Source organism: Drosophila elegans, unplaced genomic scaffold (assembly GCF_018152505.1).
Source record: "Drosophila elegans isolate 14027-0461.03 unplaced genomic scaffold, ASM1815250v1 contig_476, whole genome shotgun sequence".
NCBI classification, from domain to species: Eukaryota; Metazoa; Arthropoda; class Insecta; order Diptera; family Drosophilidae; genus Drosophila; species Drosophila elegans.
Window position 1 is genome coordinate 5,751,559 of NW_024545863.1, and position 16,401 is coordinate 5,767,959.

At 41.9% G+C, this 16,401-nt stretch overlaps 5 protein-coding genes across 15 annotated transcripts in view; 3 read left to right on the forward strand and 2 right to left on the reverse strand.

Moving 5' to 3' along the window:
• LOC108140542 (trithorax group protein osa) overlaps positions 1 to 1,240 on the reverse strand; it is a 30,608-nt gene extending 29,368 nt beyond the window's left edge. For 9 of the 11 annotated variants that reach the window (XM_041709478.1, XM_041709474.1, XM_041709472.1 and 6 more), the window contains exon 1: positions 881 to 1,240. The gene's annotated coding sequence lies outside the window, so the exon portion shown is untranslated. Of the gene's footprint in view, positions 1 to 119; positions 826 to 880 lie in introns of those variants that run through there. The other 2 variants (XM_041709469.1, XM_041709470.1) reach the window with 2 other exon arrangements.
• A 525-nt stretch (positions 1,241 to 1,765) lies between these two features.
• Positions 1,766 to 5,266, forward strand: LOC108140805 (chorion peroxidase). Its single transcript, XM_017263804.2, has 8 exons — positions 1,766 to 1,973; positions 2,308 to 3,095; positions 3,306 to 3,732; positions 3,793 to 4,120; positions 4,178 to 4,352; positions 4,413 to 4,571; positions 4,671 to 4,990; positions 5,051 to 5,266. The coding sequence occupies exons 1-8, from the start codon at positions 1,808 to 1,810 to the stop codon at positions 5,115 to 5,117; spliced, it is 2,430 nt and encodes an 809-aa protein (XP_017119293.1). The 5' UTR covers positions 1,766 to 1,807; the 3' UTR covers positions 5,118 to 5,266.
• A 1,435-nt stretch (positions 5,267 to 6,701) lies between these two features.
• Positions 6,702 to 7,216, reverse strand: LOC108140429 (gamma-aminobutyric acid receptor-associated protein). Its single transcript, XM_017263154.2, has one exon. It carries the CDS (start codon positions 7,062 to 7,064, stop codon positions 6,702 to 6,704), a length of 363 nt encoding a protein of 120 aa, XP_017118643.1. The 5' UTR covers positions 7,065 to 7,216.
• A 446-nt stretch (positions 7,217 to 7,662) lies between these two features.
• Positions 7,663 to 15,301, forward strand: LOC108140780 (lutropin-choriogonadotropic hormone receptor). Its single transcript, XM_017263769.2, has 17 exons — positions 7,663 to 7,853; positions 10,133 to 10,596; positions 11,091 to 11,245; positions 11,307 to 11,381; positions 11,465 to 11,542; positions 12,065 to 12,139; positions 12,221 to 12,286; positions 12,341 to 12,409; positions 12,471 to 12,545; positions 12,608 to 12,725; positions 12,787 to 13,145; positions 13,209 to 13,361; positions 13,560 to 13,705; positions 13,766 to 13,994; positions 14,053 to 14,248; positions 14,521 to 14,717; positions 14,779 to 15,301. The coding sequence occupies exons 2-17, from the start codon at positions 10,267 to 10,269 to the stop codon at positions 14,954 to 14,956; spliced, it is 2,499 nt and encodes an 832-aa protein (XP_017119258.1). The 5' UTR covers positions 7,663 to 7,853; positions 10,133 to 10,266; the 3' UTR covers positions 14,957 to 15,301.
• Positions 15,302 to 15,600: 299 nt separating this feature from the next.
• On the forward strand, positions 15,601 to 16,232 carry LOC108140451. Its single transcript, XM_017263183.2, has 2 exons — positions 15,601 to 15,781; positions 15,841 to 16,232. Exons 1-2 carry the CDS (start codon positions 15,626 to 15,628, stop codon positions 16,048 to 16,050), a joined length of 366 nt encoding a protein of 121 aa, XP_017118672.1. The 5' UTR covers positions 15,601 to 15,625; the 3' UTR covers positions 16,051 to 16,232.
• Positions 16,233 to 16,401: the final 169 nt, after the last annotated feature.

Genomic DNA, 16,401 nt, shown 5'->3' on the forward strand with positions numbered 1-16,401 from the left:
ATCACTGGGCCCAGATCGGGTGGGTTAAACATAAATTATTTGTATTCGTTAATGGCCTGTTGTGTATTGAGAAGTCCGCTACTAACACACACACACATGCTCACTCATACCACAACAACCTTTTATTTTCCGCCGTGTACGGTGGGCAAATCGCAGTGCGTTGACAACCCTGCTGCTGCCGCTCTCGTAGCTTGAGCGCAGTCACTCGCTCTCGCTGGCGCGCTCTCTCTCTCTCTCTTTTCACATTTGGCGGCTATACACGCACACGCCGTATCCCTTTCCGTCCCACTTGCACTTGCTCGTTAGCCAGGCAACATGCATATGTCGCTCTCGTTCGCTCTCTCGCTTTATTAGTTTCTGTGTGAAACGAATGAAACGGGCAGCACAGTAATGATTTTTTCGTAATTATTTTCTATGCCGATTTTTCGCGTTTACACAGCACTGGAATGGCCAAGGGGCATCTCACAATTCATATATATTTCTCAGATGCTGCAATTGTTTAACTTTTGGAGGGGCCGAACGCTGGGGTTTATAAATAATTGCCGCCTGCCTGGCCGTGTTTGTTGCGCGTTCACACTTTGCCGCCGCCGTCTTGGGAGGCTTTTTTTTTTAGCGTTTTCTGCGGTTTTTCGCAGTGTTGATGATGATGATGATGCAAGGATCCGACATCCAATCATTTGCATATGTATACACACGCACGAACACACACAAACAGCCTCCAAGTGCATCGAGAAGAGAGAAACTGAATTTTTCACTCGCCCTCGGGCGAAAGTCCGGCGGCAGATTGTTGTTGGCTAAAACTCTATATATTTTTGAGGGGCTTTGGATTTGGGGCTTTGCTTTTCTTAACCAGAAATCTACATACACGCACACCACTTACACATAGAAGAATATTCACGCATTGACGACCGTCCACAGACTGGCTATATATACTAAAAACGAACTCGCGTGAGAAGACAGGGACAGGGCAGCAAACTCGGTATACGAACGGAACGAATGAAACGATTCAAGTAGTAGTGTATGCAAGTCTTGTCTGTCTGCGCCTGGCGTTCTTTTTTTTGGTTTTTCGCCAGGCTGGGGCGCTGCCAAAACGCTGCTGCGGCGGCCACAATCACACGCGGCTGGTCGCCAGTTGGGCTCTGCACAGGCTGCACATACTTTTCACTTTTAATGCGCTGTATTTCACTTAATTTTCGAACAAATTGGCAGCATGACGAAGAAGCGAAGCCTGTACAAAATAGAGGTGGAAAAACATCGATGCCACATTGTGCGGATATCGATATATCGGTGTTCCAAACAATCGATGAGACAATCGATTACCAAACAGAAATGTTCAAACACGATTTTCCTAACAGAAATATGCAAAATTAAAGGTTCCTAACAGAAGTTGAAAAAGCTACTTTTTTCCAACAGAACTGTTAGTTTTCTTGATTGTGGTGGAATAACATCGATGCTAAAATCATTAATGTCGATGCTTTTTACGCTAGTTTAATATCGATGTTTTTCCATCGCTTACTGTGGAGCATGTCTTCGCTAGACGGTGAGTAAATCTCCGGTAACTCTTAACATGAAATTTATTGCTTGCGCACTGCTTGCTTGGAAAGGCACACTGCACACATGCGCTTAACAGCACCCTGTTACAGCAACAACAGCACACGCCAAATCATTATTTGTTTGTTATCGAATATACATGTAATGGAATGGAAAATGGCGGCATTTCAAGTTTTTTTTTTAATACGAAGAGGTTTCGGTTACGCTTTAAGTTTTTTAAAAAGTGTTTGCCAGACTATGTTTAATTAAAATCAATATGAAACGCATTGTATTTATTTCACTGCTATTACTTGTCACGCAATTTGTCGAATCGCAGGCGGCGGCATTTTCTGTTCGCCAAAACCGCTTCGATGAAGTTCCAGACTTACAAACTCCAGCACCAGAGGCCAGTTCCACGGAAACTACTGAGAAATCTGAAAAAGGTGAACAATTAACAAGCTAAAAGAAAAAATACTATTTAACCTAATTTGTATAATGATGTATTGGATAAACGGTACCGTCTAAGCAGCCATCTTTCTCTTTTGCCTAGGTGTTCTTTTTTAACGGTTATTGTTTGTTCGCTTCGCTCTACACTGAAAAAATCACGATTTCATTTAAGTTTTCATTTTTACATATTCATATATTTTGTCTTTTTATTTAAATAAATGAAATAACAGATTAAAATCTTAAGAAAAGTCATTTATTACATTTTTAAAAAATTATATTTAACATTGCTAATATAATGTTTATATTATATGCATTCGTCTTTCTCTGCAGCCACAAGCGGTCTACTGAAAAAATGTGAAAAATGTAAGGAAGGCATAAAATGTGTGCCCCAAATCCAGTGTCCTGCCCACGTTCGCATGGAAAGCCATGAAAAACCGCAGATTTGCGATCTGCCGGCTGGGAAATTTGGCTACTGCTGCCAGACGGGACAGAACCACACCGGTCCACGTTTGGAATCATCATCCAAAGAGAGGCGATCCGGATTTCCCACCATCTTGTCCCCTTCTGTTTTGGATGAGGCGCGTCGCAATTTCGAGCACTTGATGCATGGAGTGGCACAGATTCCTGTTCGGCGAGGGTTTCCCGATTTTGCCCACGGCCTGGTGTTCCATTCGACGGCCAAGGATGATTTGCACAATTTTGCCATTTCAAACAGTGCCATCGAACAGGTGATGACCACTCAGTTGTTTGGCAAAAAGGAGCAGGTTCCCGTGGACGATTTTATTACCAACAATGTGCCGATCAAGTTTACGGAAACTCCGTTGGCTCAGCACTGTCAGTCGAATCCGATTTGCCGGGACGTCCGATCAGTATATCGCAGTTTCGATGGCACCTGCAATAACCCCCTGCCCGAAAGGTCGCTATGGGGTGCTGCTGGTCAGCCCATGGAGCGCCTACTGCCCCCCGCTTATGAAGATGGCGTCTGGACACCGCGGGCCCACTCCTCTGATGGAACTCCTCTGTTAGGCGCCCGCAAGATCTCACGCACTTTGCTCACGGACGTTGATCGTCCACATCCCATGTACAATCTCCTGGTGATGCAGTTTGGACAGGTCCTGGTAGGTAACCATGTGTAAACTAGGCGGAACATTTAACATTTTAATTAGACTAAAACGGTCATTTTTGTACAATAATGCTTTATTTTATTAACTTGTGATACAAACATAGTTATTATATTCCAAATAAAAACAAACCGAATTTATTATTTAATATTTTCCACAAAATTTCTTTCTTAAAAAAGAATAAGCTAAACCATTACAATTTTTCAGGCACATGACATTTCTCAAACTTCTTCGGTGCGCCTCGAGGATGGAAACCTGGTGCAATGCTGTTCCCCCGAGGGAAAGACCGCTCTGAGTCCACAGCAAAGCCACTTCGCCTGCATGCCGATACACGTTGAGCCGGATGATGAGTTCTTCGCAGCCTTTGGAGTGCGTTGTTTGAACTTTGTAAGGTTGTCGCTGGTGCCCAGTCCAGATTGCCAACTGGGATATGGCAAACAGATGAGCAAAGTGACGCACTTTGTGGACGCTTCGCCGGTTTACGGATCAAGCGATGAGGCATCTCGTAGCCTGAGAGCCTTCCGGGGCGGCCGTCTGCGAATGATGAATGATTTCGGACGAGATCTCCTGCCCCTGACGAACGACAAGAAGGCATGTCCCAGCGAGGAAGCCGGAAAGTCTTGTTTCCACTCGGGTAGGTCAGGAACTTATTAGTAACTTGCATTTTTTTTATAAATTTATACTTGGATTTCAGGAGACGGACGCACTAATCAGATTATATCTTTGATTACCCTTCAAATTCTGCTGGCCCGCGAGCACAACCGTGTGGCAGACGCGTTGAACCAACTTAATCCATCTGCCAGCGACGAATGGCTTTTCCAGGAGGCTCGACGCATCGTTGTTGCCGAGATGCAGCACATCACCTACAACGAGTTTTTGCCAATAATTATTGGGCCGCAGCAGATGAAGCGCTTCCGTTTGGTACCACTGCATCAGGGCTACGCTCACGATTACAATGTCAATGTGAATCCGGCTATAACCAACGAATTCTCAGGCGCTGCCTATCGCATGGGCCATTCCAGGTAGGAATATAATACAATTTCAAAACATTCTCTGGTTTTAATTTCGAATCCTTTAAGTGTCGACGGCAAGTTTCAAATACGTCAGGAGCATGGACATATCGATGAAGTGGTTAATATCCCGGATGTGATGTTTAATCCATCGCGGATGCGCAAACGCGAGTTCTACGACGATATGCTTCGCACTCTTTACAGCCAGCCCATGCAGCAGGTGGACAGCTCAATCAGCCAGGGGGTAAGGGTTGTACTTTTTTATATTGTTAAGTTGTTTTCAAGTTGGTTTTACCTCGAACAGCTTAGTCGTTTCCTGTTCCGCGGAGACAATCCCTTTGGCCTGGATCTAGCTGCTATAAATATTCAGCGAGGACGCGACCAAGGACTGCGCAGCTACAATGACTACTTGGAATTGATGGGGGCGTCCAAACTGCAGAGCTTCCAGCAGTTTCCCAGTGAAGTGAGTTAGAGCATCTCTAGCTCGCACGAAGACAACTGTATAAATTGTATACCAAAGCTCATTTATAATTTTGTATGTAAATGATTTGCATATCTATAGATTGGCCAGAAGCTTTCGCGCGTTTACCGCACCCCGGATGACATTGACCTGTGGGTGGGCGGTCTGCTGGAGAGGGCCGTCGACGGTGGCGTTGTGGGAGTGACCTTTGCCGAAATCATTGCCGATCAATTTGCACGCTTTAAGCAGGGCGATCGGTACTACTATGAGTACGATAAGGGGGTCAATCCTGGTGCCTTTACCCCACCGCAATTGCAGGAACTGCGCAAGGTGACGTTGGCCCGCCTGCTGTGCGACAATTCCGATCGCCTCACACTTCAGGCAGTGCCATTGGCCGCATTCATACGGGCTGATCATCCCGGGTAAGTAAAGAGTAAAATGACCTAAGAAATGTCTTTAGTGCCTTGCTTATTTCTTTATAGCAACCAAATGATTGGCTGTGATGATCCCAGCCTGCCTGCTGTTAACTTGGAGGCATGGCGCACCTGAAATCATTTTAAAATCCATTTTTAATTTATTTATCGAGCTTTTAAACTGTTTTTATATATGCGAATGTTTCGCCGAATTGTTTATCCCCGTTTTATGTAACTGCGGCTTATCAAAGAAACCAAAATAAAGCCACACTGAATTGGATCACACTCCGCCCGATCGATTAAGCTGATTTCCTTTGCTAATTAAACGCAAATTTTCGTTGTCCCCGAAGAATATTTTTTATATACCCAATCATGAGCTCTCTCTGCCTCCTTTTTGACCCTCTCTGAGCCTTTTTGTATTGTTTTGGGGTATGGCATTGTTGATTGGGTGACAAATATTTTAACAGATAACCCAGAAGCTGTCATTTATTTTCGGCATCTCACTAATTTCTTAATTCAATTGACAAATTTTGTTTTGCACTTCTGTTTCTGTTACTGTTATGATATATGTGCGTGAATATTTATATGTTTGTGTTTGTTACTGGCGTAGGTTCGCTTTGGATTATCTCGTCAATTAGTGGCTGTTCGCATTTATAAACAACATGATATGCAAATATCAAGCAAGTTAAAATGTATAACAGAATATTATTAAATGTCTGTATCAATTCCGCTCCATTTCACAGTGAGTTGTGTGTCGACACGTAGCTGTGAAGTCTTGTTTAACCTTAGATACTCTTTATTTGAGCTTCTATTTTTACAATCCTTACGTAAGTCATGTGAACAAATCAGTTAGCGAAAATATACGCATTTGTAATCTTTGTTAAACAAATTCTTGGGATATAATCATTTTGATTATTTAACTTTTCATGTTGTTAGAGAGAGCCTAATTTGTTTGTTTATTGCCGTATATTTTCCAAATTTATACTTCAATGTCTGGAGAATTTTTGCGACTACGATTAATATTATAAACAAAATCTAAATTTAAATAAGATGCGAGGTTGTGGGTGTGTAAGCGGAATAATACCGCTACTATCAATTCTTATCTATATTTATTTAAAAGTTTCCCTTGCTAATCCACGGACACGGTGTCAATAAGTTTGTCAAACAACTTTGTTTTGATGCACCAACCAAGCCGCCAACTGGCTTGGCCGAGTGCCTCCGAATTTTTAAATTGCATGCTTTCAGAGCACACTTTTGCACGATTTAAACTGGTTTTATCTCTCATATTTTCACCAATTAGTGAACTTAAACACATCATAACAACAAAAGCAATGCCTCCATTTAATTTGTCACTGCTTTAAATGGGACGGGCCATCGATTTGTGAATTGTAATGAAGCCGTAGCCGTGAGTTCACTAGATGTGTTTTGAGCAGTTCAATTAATTTCTGTTTTTTCCAGCGACCGGCGAGAACAGCGGCAAGGGATAAGCGAATGCAATACCCCTTCCAACAAGGGGAAGCACATGCTGTGATAATTATTTTACCCAGCGTGGGCCATGATGACGACGTTGGCTGCTGCTTAGCTGGCTAGGACCAGTCATTTTATTGATGAACTTGCGAATGATGAAAAGTGACAATTGAAACTCAACCGACCACCAAAACCATAAAGAGGGACAAACCCGAAACCGAGACCGAGGCGGAATCGGAGTCGGAGTTGGAGTCTATTGACGTCCATGGACGTTCTCATCGGAATAGGAAATGTAGAGGAAGTAGTCCTTGTCGAAGTGCTCCTGGTACAGTGCTCCCATGGTGGCCGATGTCGGGGGAATCACATTGTTCACGAAGAAGAAGAGGGCGTCGTCGGGACGGAGATTGATGCGCTTGCGGATGAGGAAATAGAACTGGCCCACAGTCAAGTCGGCCGGCACCAGGTACTTCTTCTTGTCCAGCTCGGCGTAGCGGGTCTTCGGGGCCTTCTCGACGATCACGGGCACACGGTCCGGATACTTGCGCCTGATCTTGTCGCCCTCATTGCGGCGCTTGTCGAACGCGTGATCCTTCTTGTACTGGAAGTGCATGTCCATTTGGGCAGACTGGTGTACGAGTCGAAACGAAGCGAAACAACTGGTTTTTGTTTTGGATTTGGTAAGTGTATAGTTGCTGCCAGTTTTTGTTGATCGGAAGTAGGTTTTCTTTTATTCACCACTCAGTCAAGTTTGGCGGATAAGCAAGTGCCTTCTAAGCACTGAGTTATTTCGAAAATTAAAATGTCACTGGAGACTTGATTCTGTGCTAAGGAGATTTGAGATATCAATTAAAAGGGGTTTTTTTTTTTTAAAACGTTAAAACATTTAAAATGTGCTGTGTAAACATAACATATTACACTGAGGTCAAATGTTGATCTTAAAATACTCTTAAAACTTTAAGAGACCTTCCAAATAACTAGTTTAAAGCCCGAAATGTTGAAATGAACACAAAATGACATTTGTGGCTATAACGACATTTTCATCAAAGGCCATGCTGGAAATGACCGCAAGTCAGCCAACAGTTGCCTAAGTAGGACCTCAATTGCGAAAGCTTTCACCTTAACCGACCGCAACAGCAGTAAACGCAGCGCCGAAGCTAAAGCAAATTTGATTGGTGCCGTCGTTACAGCCTGCTCGTCGCTCGACCTGACTCCTGAGCTCTCATTTCGCCATAGCTGCTGGAGCTGCTCGGTTGTTCGCGCTCGGTGAATCGGCTGCTTGTCGTCACACTTCGGTCTCTTGGTTTATTTTACTTCCGGTTGGGGGTCGGAATTAGTACCTTTTCCACATTCAACTGCAACAGGTGCTGAAGACAACCATAAAAAATATAAGATATCAACACATTCGGTGAGCAAAGTGGTCAAAAAATATGCCTTTGTAGATTGAATTGTTTATAAAAAAGAAAATCGGAAAATAATCGCGGGTGTGCGTGTGCAAAACATTACCGAACAAAAATCGCCTGACCAAATTTACTGACAACGCTGAGAAAAAACCATAATAATTTTCTATTTATGCGCCCATGTGATGGCTGAACCCCATTTTTTTTCCGATCCCTTCTTCGCCGGGGAAATTGAGTGTTTGTGTTTTATCGAATTTCGTTCCGCCCAAAATTCACTGTCGATTTAAGTGGCGATAAGCTATAAATATGGACAGCTAATCTATGTGTCTGTGCTTGGCAATCACTAATTAAACTCACGAGTGCGAAAAAATCACCAATTGAATTCGTTATCTGAAAAGTAATCGGCTTAATGGTGTTGCTTGAGTGCATCGAAATATGCAGTCTTGCTACTTGCTTTGCTCCAGCTTGTGGGCTGTGAGCTGAGATTTTATTAAAATAAACTGATTTTGTGATGATTCGTCAGTCGTCTGAATGTTGGGATTACCATGTGCCCGCTAATATATTGATATTAATAGATTTCAAGATTCAATAAGATTTCTTTAAAGCTTTGAATGAGTAGCTTACAATTTAATTAAAAAATTTAAAAGTGTTCTTTATACCTTATGATGAATAGCATACAATTTAAATAAATAGAAAATTTGATGGCCACCCAACTAGAACATTCTAACTCGCCGCTTTCCTCTGGGCTCTAAAAATTCATACTTACGTGTTTTATACTGTTGTTAATGCGGTAATTAACATTAATTCGTTAGAAACGACACCAGAACTTTTGCTGGGACCCAGACATTATAATCGTGTTCATTGGGCCAGAATCATTTTGAATGCCTCCCACCTAATCGTGTGTGCGCCATTCGAAAATGCAGAAAAGCCAATTAGAGGTACATATGTGTATGTATATTTAATGAAATGCAAAACTTCGTTGGTTCGGCTTGTGCGTCAAACTAGATTTAGTTCAATTGAATATTGCTAACTTTACGGTCTTGATTTGAACGCAAACAATCAGCCAGAGCAGAGCTAGCAATCAAACAAAATATTGTGTAAATAATTTGTATAACTCATTTTCTTGGCTTTGTCGAAGGCACAATGAGCGATTTTTGTATACACGAATGATTTTATTATCGTTTTGTAAACCAATTGCGTCATTTCCACGCGATTTTCACGAAGATTTTTGTCAGCCAGTCTGCTATCTGTGGAAAATCTGCTCTTCGGTCCACGGTCGACCATTGGCGCGCATTCCTGAGGCTGAGGTTCACGGCGATTTGCGCATTCCTCCAGAGTTCGCCTAGCCGCAGGTGCTAATTAATTTTTGTAATTTTTTAAATTTTTTTATTTTCCCTTCCCTAAGGTCGGAGTGGCCGGAGATGGCCGCCATCCGATAGTCAGATTGTGCCCTCTGGCCGAAAGATCGCGGCAATAAAGCTATAGCTGGAGCACATGCGAGAACAAATATTGGTTAATTAAAAGGCAGAGACATGGCGCACACCTGTCGGCAGTCTTTTGAGGTCTCAGATAAGCGGAGCAGAATTGAAGTAGTTTGAGGTGCCCAAATAGCCCCCAAAAAATGCGCTCCCAGGCGATCTGGGTTTACGGTACCACTAATTACGCGAAACTGAATATTTCAATTAGCTGGTGAGAACTAAAGTTAAGCACAAACAGAATCGTAAATCGTCATGGCTCGTGGGGGCATTCACAATAAATTTAAATAGGGCCTGAAAACGTGATATGTGGACAGTGAGCACACTGGGTCTAAAAATAATGCCATAGGTTAAATATGCATGTTGTATGCCTGTGATAGCATATGTTAATTAACAATCCTCAGTCGATTCCATTCCTGGCGCATGTTTGCTATTATTCTGTTTGCCTGTGTCTTTTTCCCGAGTCACTGTCCTACTGAGTGTCGAGTGTGATTTGTTTTCCTGCCACAGGCTTCACTGTAACTGTGGTCTTTTTGTTTATATGGTCTGATTGCTCAAGAAATTTGCCGCAAATACTCTTGGTCGGGAGGGCTGACTTCGATTTTGATTTGTCGTTCGCTTTTGTACGAATTTGAAAATCAATCAAACACGCGTCCGCGCCACAGAACGTGACAGTCCAATTCACGGCATGCCAAATATGTGTGGATCAGCCTGCGATGCTATTTAACTTTATCATTCGCCAACTGAACGGGCAGCTTGATGGCTTCGTTACGCAGTCACTGAATCTCCCATTCCCATTCCGTCCCCAACAGGCTCCCCCACATGATGCATAAACGCATCCAAGCTAACTAGAGTACCAACAGTCCCGGAAAATACGGATATTTGGTCGGGGAAATGAGCCGCCCATTATGTACTTAGGATCGGTCGGAGGAAACGATAGAGAGCAATGGAAAAACCCGCAATCCTGGCGCGGAAGGATGTCCTACGGCGCTCAAGGAAGTGCTCGAAGGGTCTAAAGTGCCTGTCATTCGATTTCCAATTCCGGCTGCTTCTCCACTATCTGCTGCTAAGCTCGTTGTCTGGCCCGCATTGCGTATACGCCACGATGGCCGGCAGCGAGGCGCTGAGCGCAAGCAACTGTCACGACATCCACCACGGATTCGATGTGTACCCCAATCCCACTGCGGTATCGCAGGGTCAATCCACGGACACGCCCCTGACCCTGACATTGCCGCCCTCCGGATGGAAGTGTTGCTGCTGGAATGCCAGTAATCAAGTAAGTGACTGATAGATATACTCCTTGCACTTAATTCTACATGTTTGTCAGCGAGGGCAGCAATTTATTGGCCAGAGTCAGTTTGGCCCAGACTTGAAGGCCAGTAGCCAATAGCTTTTTAAAAAAATCGTTCTTATCAAAACAAGTAAATGATAATAATATTTACTAAACTTATGTGTCTTTCTATTGCAAGGAATTTTATATAATAATTTTCAATAAATATTAGTTTGCAAAGGCTTTAATATAAGTTAATTAGTATTATATATTATTTTACATTGTTGCAGCCATTTGATTAAATACAATTATGTTTACGGTAAAAATGATAGCACGTTACACGTTATAGTATGTATAATATAGTAATATACGCTGTACAAGCCACATTCGAGTTGAACTTTAACCTTTTATTGAAGCTCTAAGCCCTCACATTGCACTACACTATATATAAAAGTCTTTGAACTGAAACAAACTCTATTAAATACCACTTTTTTTCGCAGAACGAAGAGGTGGAGTGTCGTTGTGGGGGCGACGGACTAAACCGTGTACCGCAAACGCTTAAGCGGCCCATCCAGCGACTGACCATTGCGTCGGCGGGGCTGCCTCGACTACGTAACACAGGACTGAAGGTCTACGGTTCCACACTGCTGGATGTGTGAGTTTAGGTGGCTTTGGGCCGTGCCCACATATGTACTAATAGTCCTTTGGCTTGACAGGGCCTTCACTGACTGCCTGCAGCTGGAACTGATACAGGACGGCGCTTTCGCCAATTTAACGCTGCTGCGCACAATGTAAGTACTGATTGTAATTGCCTCAAAGTGGCAGTTTCAATTGCGCGAGCCCTTCGTAATATGTTTGTCTTACAAACCTACAGCTACATCTCCAATGCACCGAAGCTGACCTTTCTCTCAAAGGACGTATTCTTTGGCATTTCGGGGAGCGTTGAAATTATGTAAGTCATTTCTCATCGGGAACCCATATGGGACAAGTCAATAAGCACACACAGCTGTGTGATTTTAAGTAGGCCGCAGGAAGATGGGGTTCATGTGGTATAATCGGTAAAATTAGTACCCACACCCATCTACTCGGATACAGATGATAAATTTTTGTGGGAGCAAAACATTTTTGCTTTGCTGTTTGAACTCGTTTTCAAACTGTTGGCAAACAGAAATTTTTGCAGCAGCAGCAGGATTACAATTAAAGTTACAACTCTCGTTTTTCCTGGTAAAAATAGGAAAGCATTTTAACTCATATTTGCTAATAAAAAAAATATAAAAAAAAAATGGTCGAAATATTTATTTGTTTTATATTGTATGAATTCTATTATATGTTTCGCTGTAGCAGACAGCAAACAAATAACGCAGTTTTTGCTCGTATAGCGCAAGAGTTCAGGAGAAATGTGCGTGTAGTTAATATATTCTGTAGTGGTGAACGTGTAAGTGTCTAAAAATAACATTGCATTTTATTCCGACAGACGCATTATAAATAGCGGACTTACCAGAGTACCGGATCTGGGCCACCTTCCACCGCATAATATTTTGCAAATGATGTGAGTTCTAAATATGACAACCATTAAAAACCTCAAGAAAGCGTGTTCCGTGTTTACTTTAAATTTTGTTCTTCATTTCAGAGATCTCGATAATAATCAAATCACTCGAATAGATACTAAATCCATAAAAGTGAAGACTGCTCAATTGTATGTATAAAATGTTTGCACCGAGTAATCTCTAAAGAATGCTAATCTTTATAGAATTTTGGCCAACAATGACATAAGCTACGTCGATGACTCGGCATTTTTCGGCTCCAAGATAGCCAAACTGTGAGTATTTAAAGTAGAAGAGCTCTATAAAACAGATTAATGAGTAATTGTTGCGTTTTAGCTCGCTAAAGGACAATCCAAAGCTCAAAGAGCTGCATCCAAACGCATTTGATGGCATCATAGACATAACTGAACTGTGAGATTTGGATAGTACTCCTTATAGATTCATTGTGATCCATCATGTTTGTATTTCTCCAGTGATCTCTCCAGCACTTCGCTAGTTGGAATGCCTTCAGTCGGACTGCAGACCATCGAAGCATTGTACATACAAAACACACACACTCTGAAAACTATTCCTTCGATCTACAATTTTCGGGTGAGTAAAAGAGAAGTTTTTATAAAGTTATATACTAAATATCTGGGGTTTCATTCTGTAGAATCTGCAGAGGGCCTACCTTACGCACTCCTTTCACTGTTGCGCCTTTCAGTTCCCATCGCGACACGATCCCCAACGCCATGCTCAGCGAATGCTGGAGATTCAAAAGTGGCGGGAGCAATGCAAAAGTGACCACGTGTCCCGAAAAGAGAGGTCCACTGTGGATAATCTTAACAGTATGCCCGAGGAGTTTGGAAGTTTCGGTAGCACCGATCAATCAGCAACGGACATGACCTCCATGACATACGCTTCATTCGATTACATGTCTGATGACACAATGAACAAGGGAACTTTTCATGAAAAGATCACCCTTAATCCAGAGGACGACATAGACGAACTCTGCGGTAATTTTACATTCAGGTGAGTGGTTACTTAAAAAAACCCTTTGCTGAATGTTTTAAAAAAAGGACCAAATTGTTATAGAAAACCAAATATAGAATGTTATCCCATGCCCAATGATCTTAATCCTTGCGAGGATGTCATGGGCTACCAATGGCTTCGTATATCCGTTTGGATTGTGGTAGCTCTGGCCGTGGTTGGCAATGTGGCAGTGCTGACTGTAATTCTATCGATTAGGTAAGTCGTTCAATTGCAGGTTGCTCTGTCGAATAACAATGGACATTAAAATAAATCTTAAAAGTTACCCCTATTTTAGAAATGTTGTTTTTATATCAAGTTTATATAAATTTCATCACCAGAACTTCTTGCATATTTTATATTAATATGTTAATGACAAACATTTTTTTGACTGCTAATAATCACTGTCTATTACAGACCCGAATCAACGCCAGTGCCGCGATTTCTGATGTGCCATCTGGCCTTCGCCGATCTCTGTTTGGGAGTCTATCTGCTCTTTGTGGCCTCCATCGATGCCCATTCCATGGGGGAGTATTTCAACTTCGCCTACGACTGGCAATATGGTGGGTTGACCTATTGGTTATGCTGATGCATGCATTAAACTGTGACTGTATTTTCACCAGGGCTCGGCTGCAAAGTTGCTGGTTTCCTCACCGTGTTTGCAAGCCATTTGTCGGTGTTCACGTTGACCGTGATTACCATCGAGCGATGGCTTGCGATTACGCAGGCCATGTATTTGACCCATCGCATCAAGTTGCGCCAGGCTTCAATCATTATGCTGGGCGGCTGGATTTACTCCGTGCTCATGTCCTCGCTGCCTTTGTTTGGTATCAGCAATTATTCGTCGACGAGGTGAGCAAACTAGGATGCTTTTTCAAGCCGCTGCAAACTGACGCCTTGTTTATTGCAGCATCTGTCTTCCGATGGAAATCCGTGATGGATTCGACACGGCGTATCTGATTGCCATCCTGGCGTGCAACGGCGTGGCCTTCACCATCATAGCTGTGTGCTATGCGCAGATATATCTATCTTTGGGTCGCGAAACGCGACAGGCGCGACAAAATAGTCCGGGAGAGTTGAGTGTAGCCAAGAAGATGGCGCTTCTGGTAAGTAAAATCCTGTTTAGATTAAGTTATTAATGGTCTTACTAGTCCCAAGATATAAACACGTTTCAATTCAAGTAAGTCCAGCAACTTACAATTTGTATACCATTGCATACAGTAGTTTAATTTAAGTCAAAAGTTTTTATATCAATAAAGGAGAATCTCATTGGAAATGGCAATAATTAAATATTTCCTTCTAAGGCCAACATTTGACTATGTGCTTTTGATTTTTATGTGCGCTACAACCTTGTAATTTAATGTAAAACTCCTTTCAGGTCTTTACAAACTTTGCCTGTTGGTCTCCTATCGCATTCTTTGGACTCACGGCGTTGGCTGGATTCCCTCTGATCAATGTGACCAAGTCGAAAATATTGCTAGTATTCTTCTACCCATTGAACTCGTGTGCGGATCCCTACTTATATGCCATACTAACGTCTCAGTATCGGCAGGATCTGTTTACCTTGTTGTCGAAGTAAGTGGCTCAGATTGTCAAAAAACCGGTAATCTTATTGATAAAAACTATATCTATTTAGGTTGGGCTTGTGCCGACAGAGCGCTTTGAAAGACAAGGACGGCTCATCCACCCGTGGCACCACCCGATACACCATTAATGGATCCATTCAGAGGCATGCCTCGCTAACCTGCAAAATGCAGACGGTAGTGGGCGCAGAGACACAAAAAATGCTGAAGAACGGCGAGGATTATGTTTAAACTGAAGCTTGGGTATTCCGCATACACTTCTTCCCCCTGTTGTGATATATACATATACTATTAATGTACGCTCTCTTCTATGTAACACCGTCAGTTCCAGTATTGTTAGTATCCTCTGATTAATGATATTTTAAATATTTAGGTTTGTTTTTCGTTGTTTTCTTGTCATACTTAAGCCTTTTAGTCTAATCTACACAGTTGTACCTAAAAATAGTATTGCTAATTGAAAAGAAAAGAGCTTGTCCCAGTCAAAGTATATATAAATGTAAAATAGTTGGTTTCTACTTGACATACATATATGTATACGATTTTAGATGTGAATGTTTGAAATGTTTAGATAAATGTATTGTCTTTTTTCAACTACAGTTTAAATGTTTGAATAAAATGCTTTATGTCGATGTTAATAAATAATGAAAATGTAAAAGTGTATTTAATTTTATTTTATTTTTTGTTCCATTCATTTAACTTTGATTAAGAATGTTTTGTGTTGAGACCTGAACACAATTCTACATTTTTTTTACAAGCGATTTTACACTGATTTTGTGGCGCCATCTAGATCTGGTTCACTACCATTGAAAATGTCCATTTGTTCAAGTGAAAAGTGCCAGGAACTGTTTTCATCCCTGGCGAACAGCTGACTTCAGAAAGAACCAAACAAGTAACGGGAAAATGCCGCGTCCTGTAATTTTCTTGACTGTCTGCTCAATAATTATTTTTAAATTCGCCTATGGCTATAAGGAGATGCACGGACTGAATGGAAAGCTATTTCCAAAAGCAGCGACTTTTAATTTTCCCGAGTACGCCTATAAGGAGACCAGCAAGAATGTGAGTTTACGAATATATTGATTTTTCTTTCTTTTAATCGCTTTCTTAAAATAAAACAGGAAATTACGTACCACGAACTGGAGGTGACTTGTGACCAGCACGCGCAGTGCATGAACATCGGTCCCGTGGGCGTGGCCAAGATCAACTGCATACGGCAGTGCATTTCGCCATCCTGTTACAAGGACATCTACGCCTTCAACGAGCTGGAGGAGGGCGAAATTGATGCCAGGCTCAACTCCTTCAAAGGATGCGTAATCCAGCGCATGTAGCAGCGACCCCAGTTGTTCAAGGAGTGCTTCATCATCAAATGGTTGGAACTCACTGGGATTACTTATTAAATTCAGATAAAGGACTTGCATTTAAAGGACCTTTGATGGCAGCTTTTAGCTGGCTTATGCCTTATTTGTAAAGAATTAAAAGAAATATTAAACAAAATATACGTTGGAGCTGCATCTGCGATCTTTCTGTGGTCATTTATTTTAAAGCCAAATTTAAAAATAAACTTTTTCACTAATATTAAATGGAGAACTCTAATTTTTTGAAGTAAGGATTAGACCTATATTAGACCCATATTCACAAAAAAAAAAATAGTGTATCTGAGCAAAGACTGTTTCAACAAA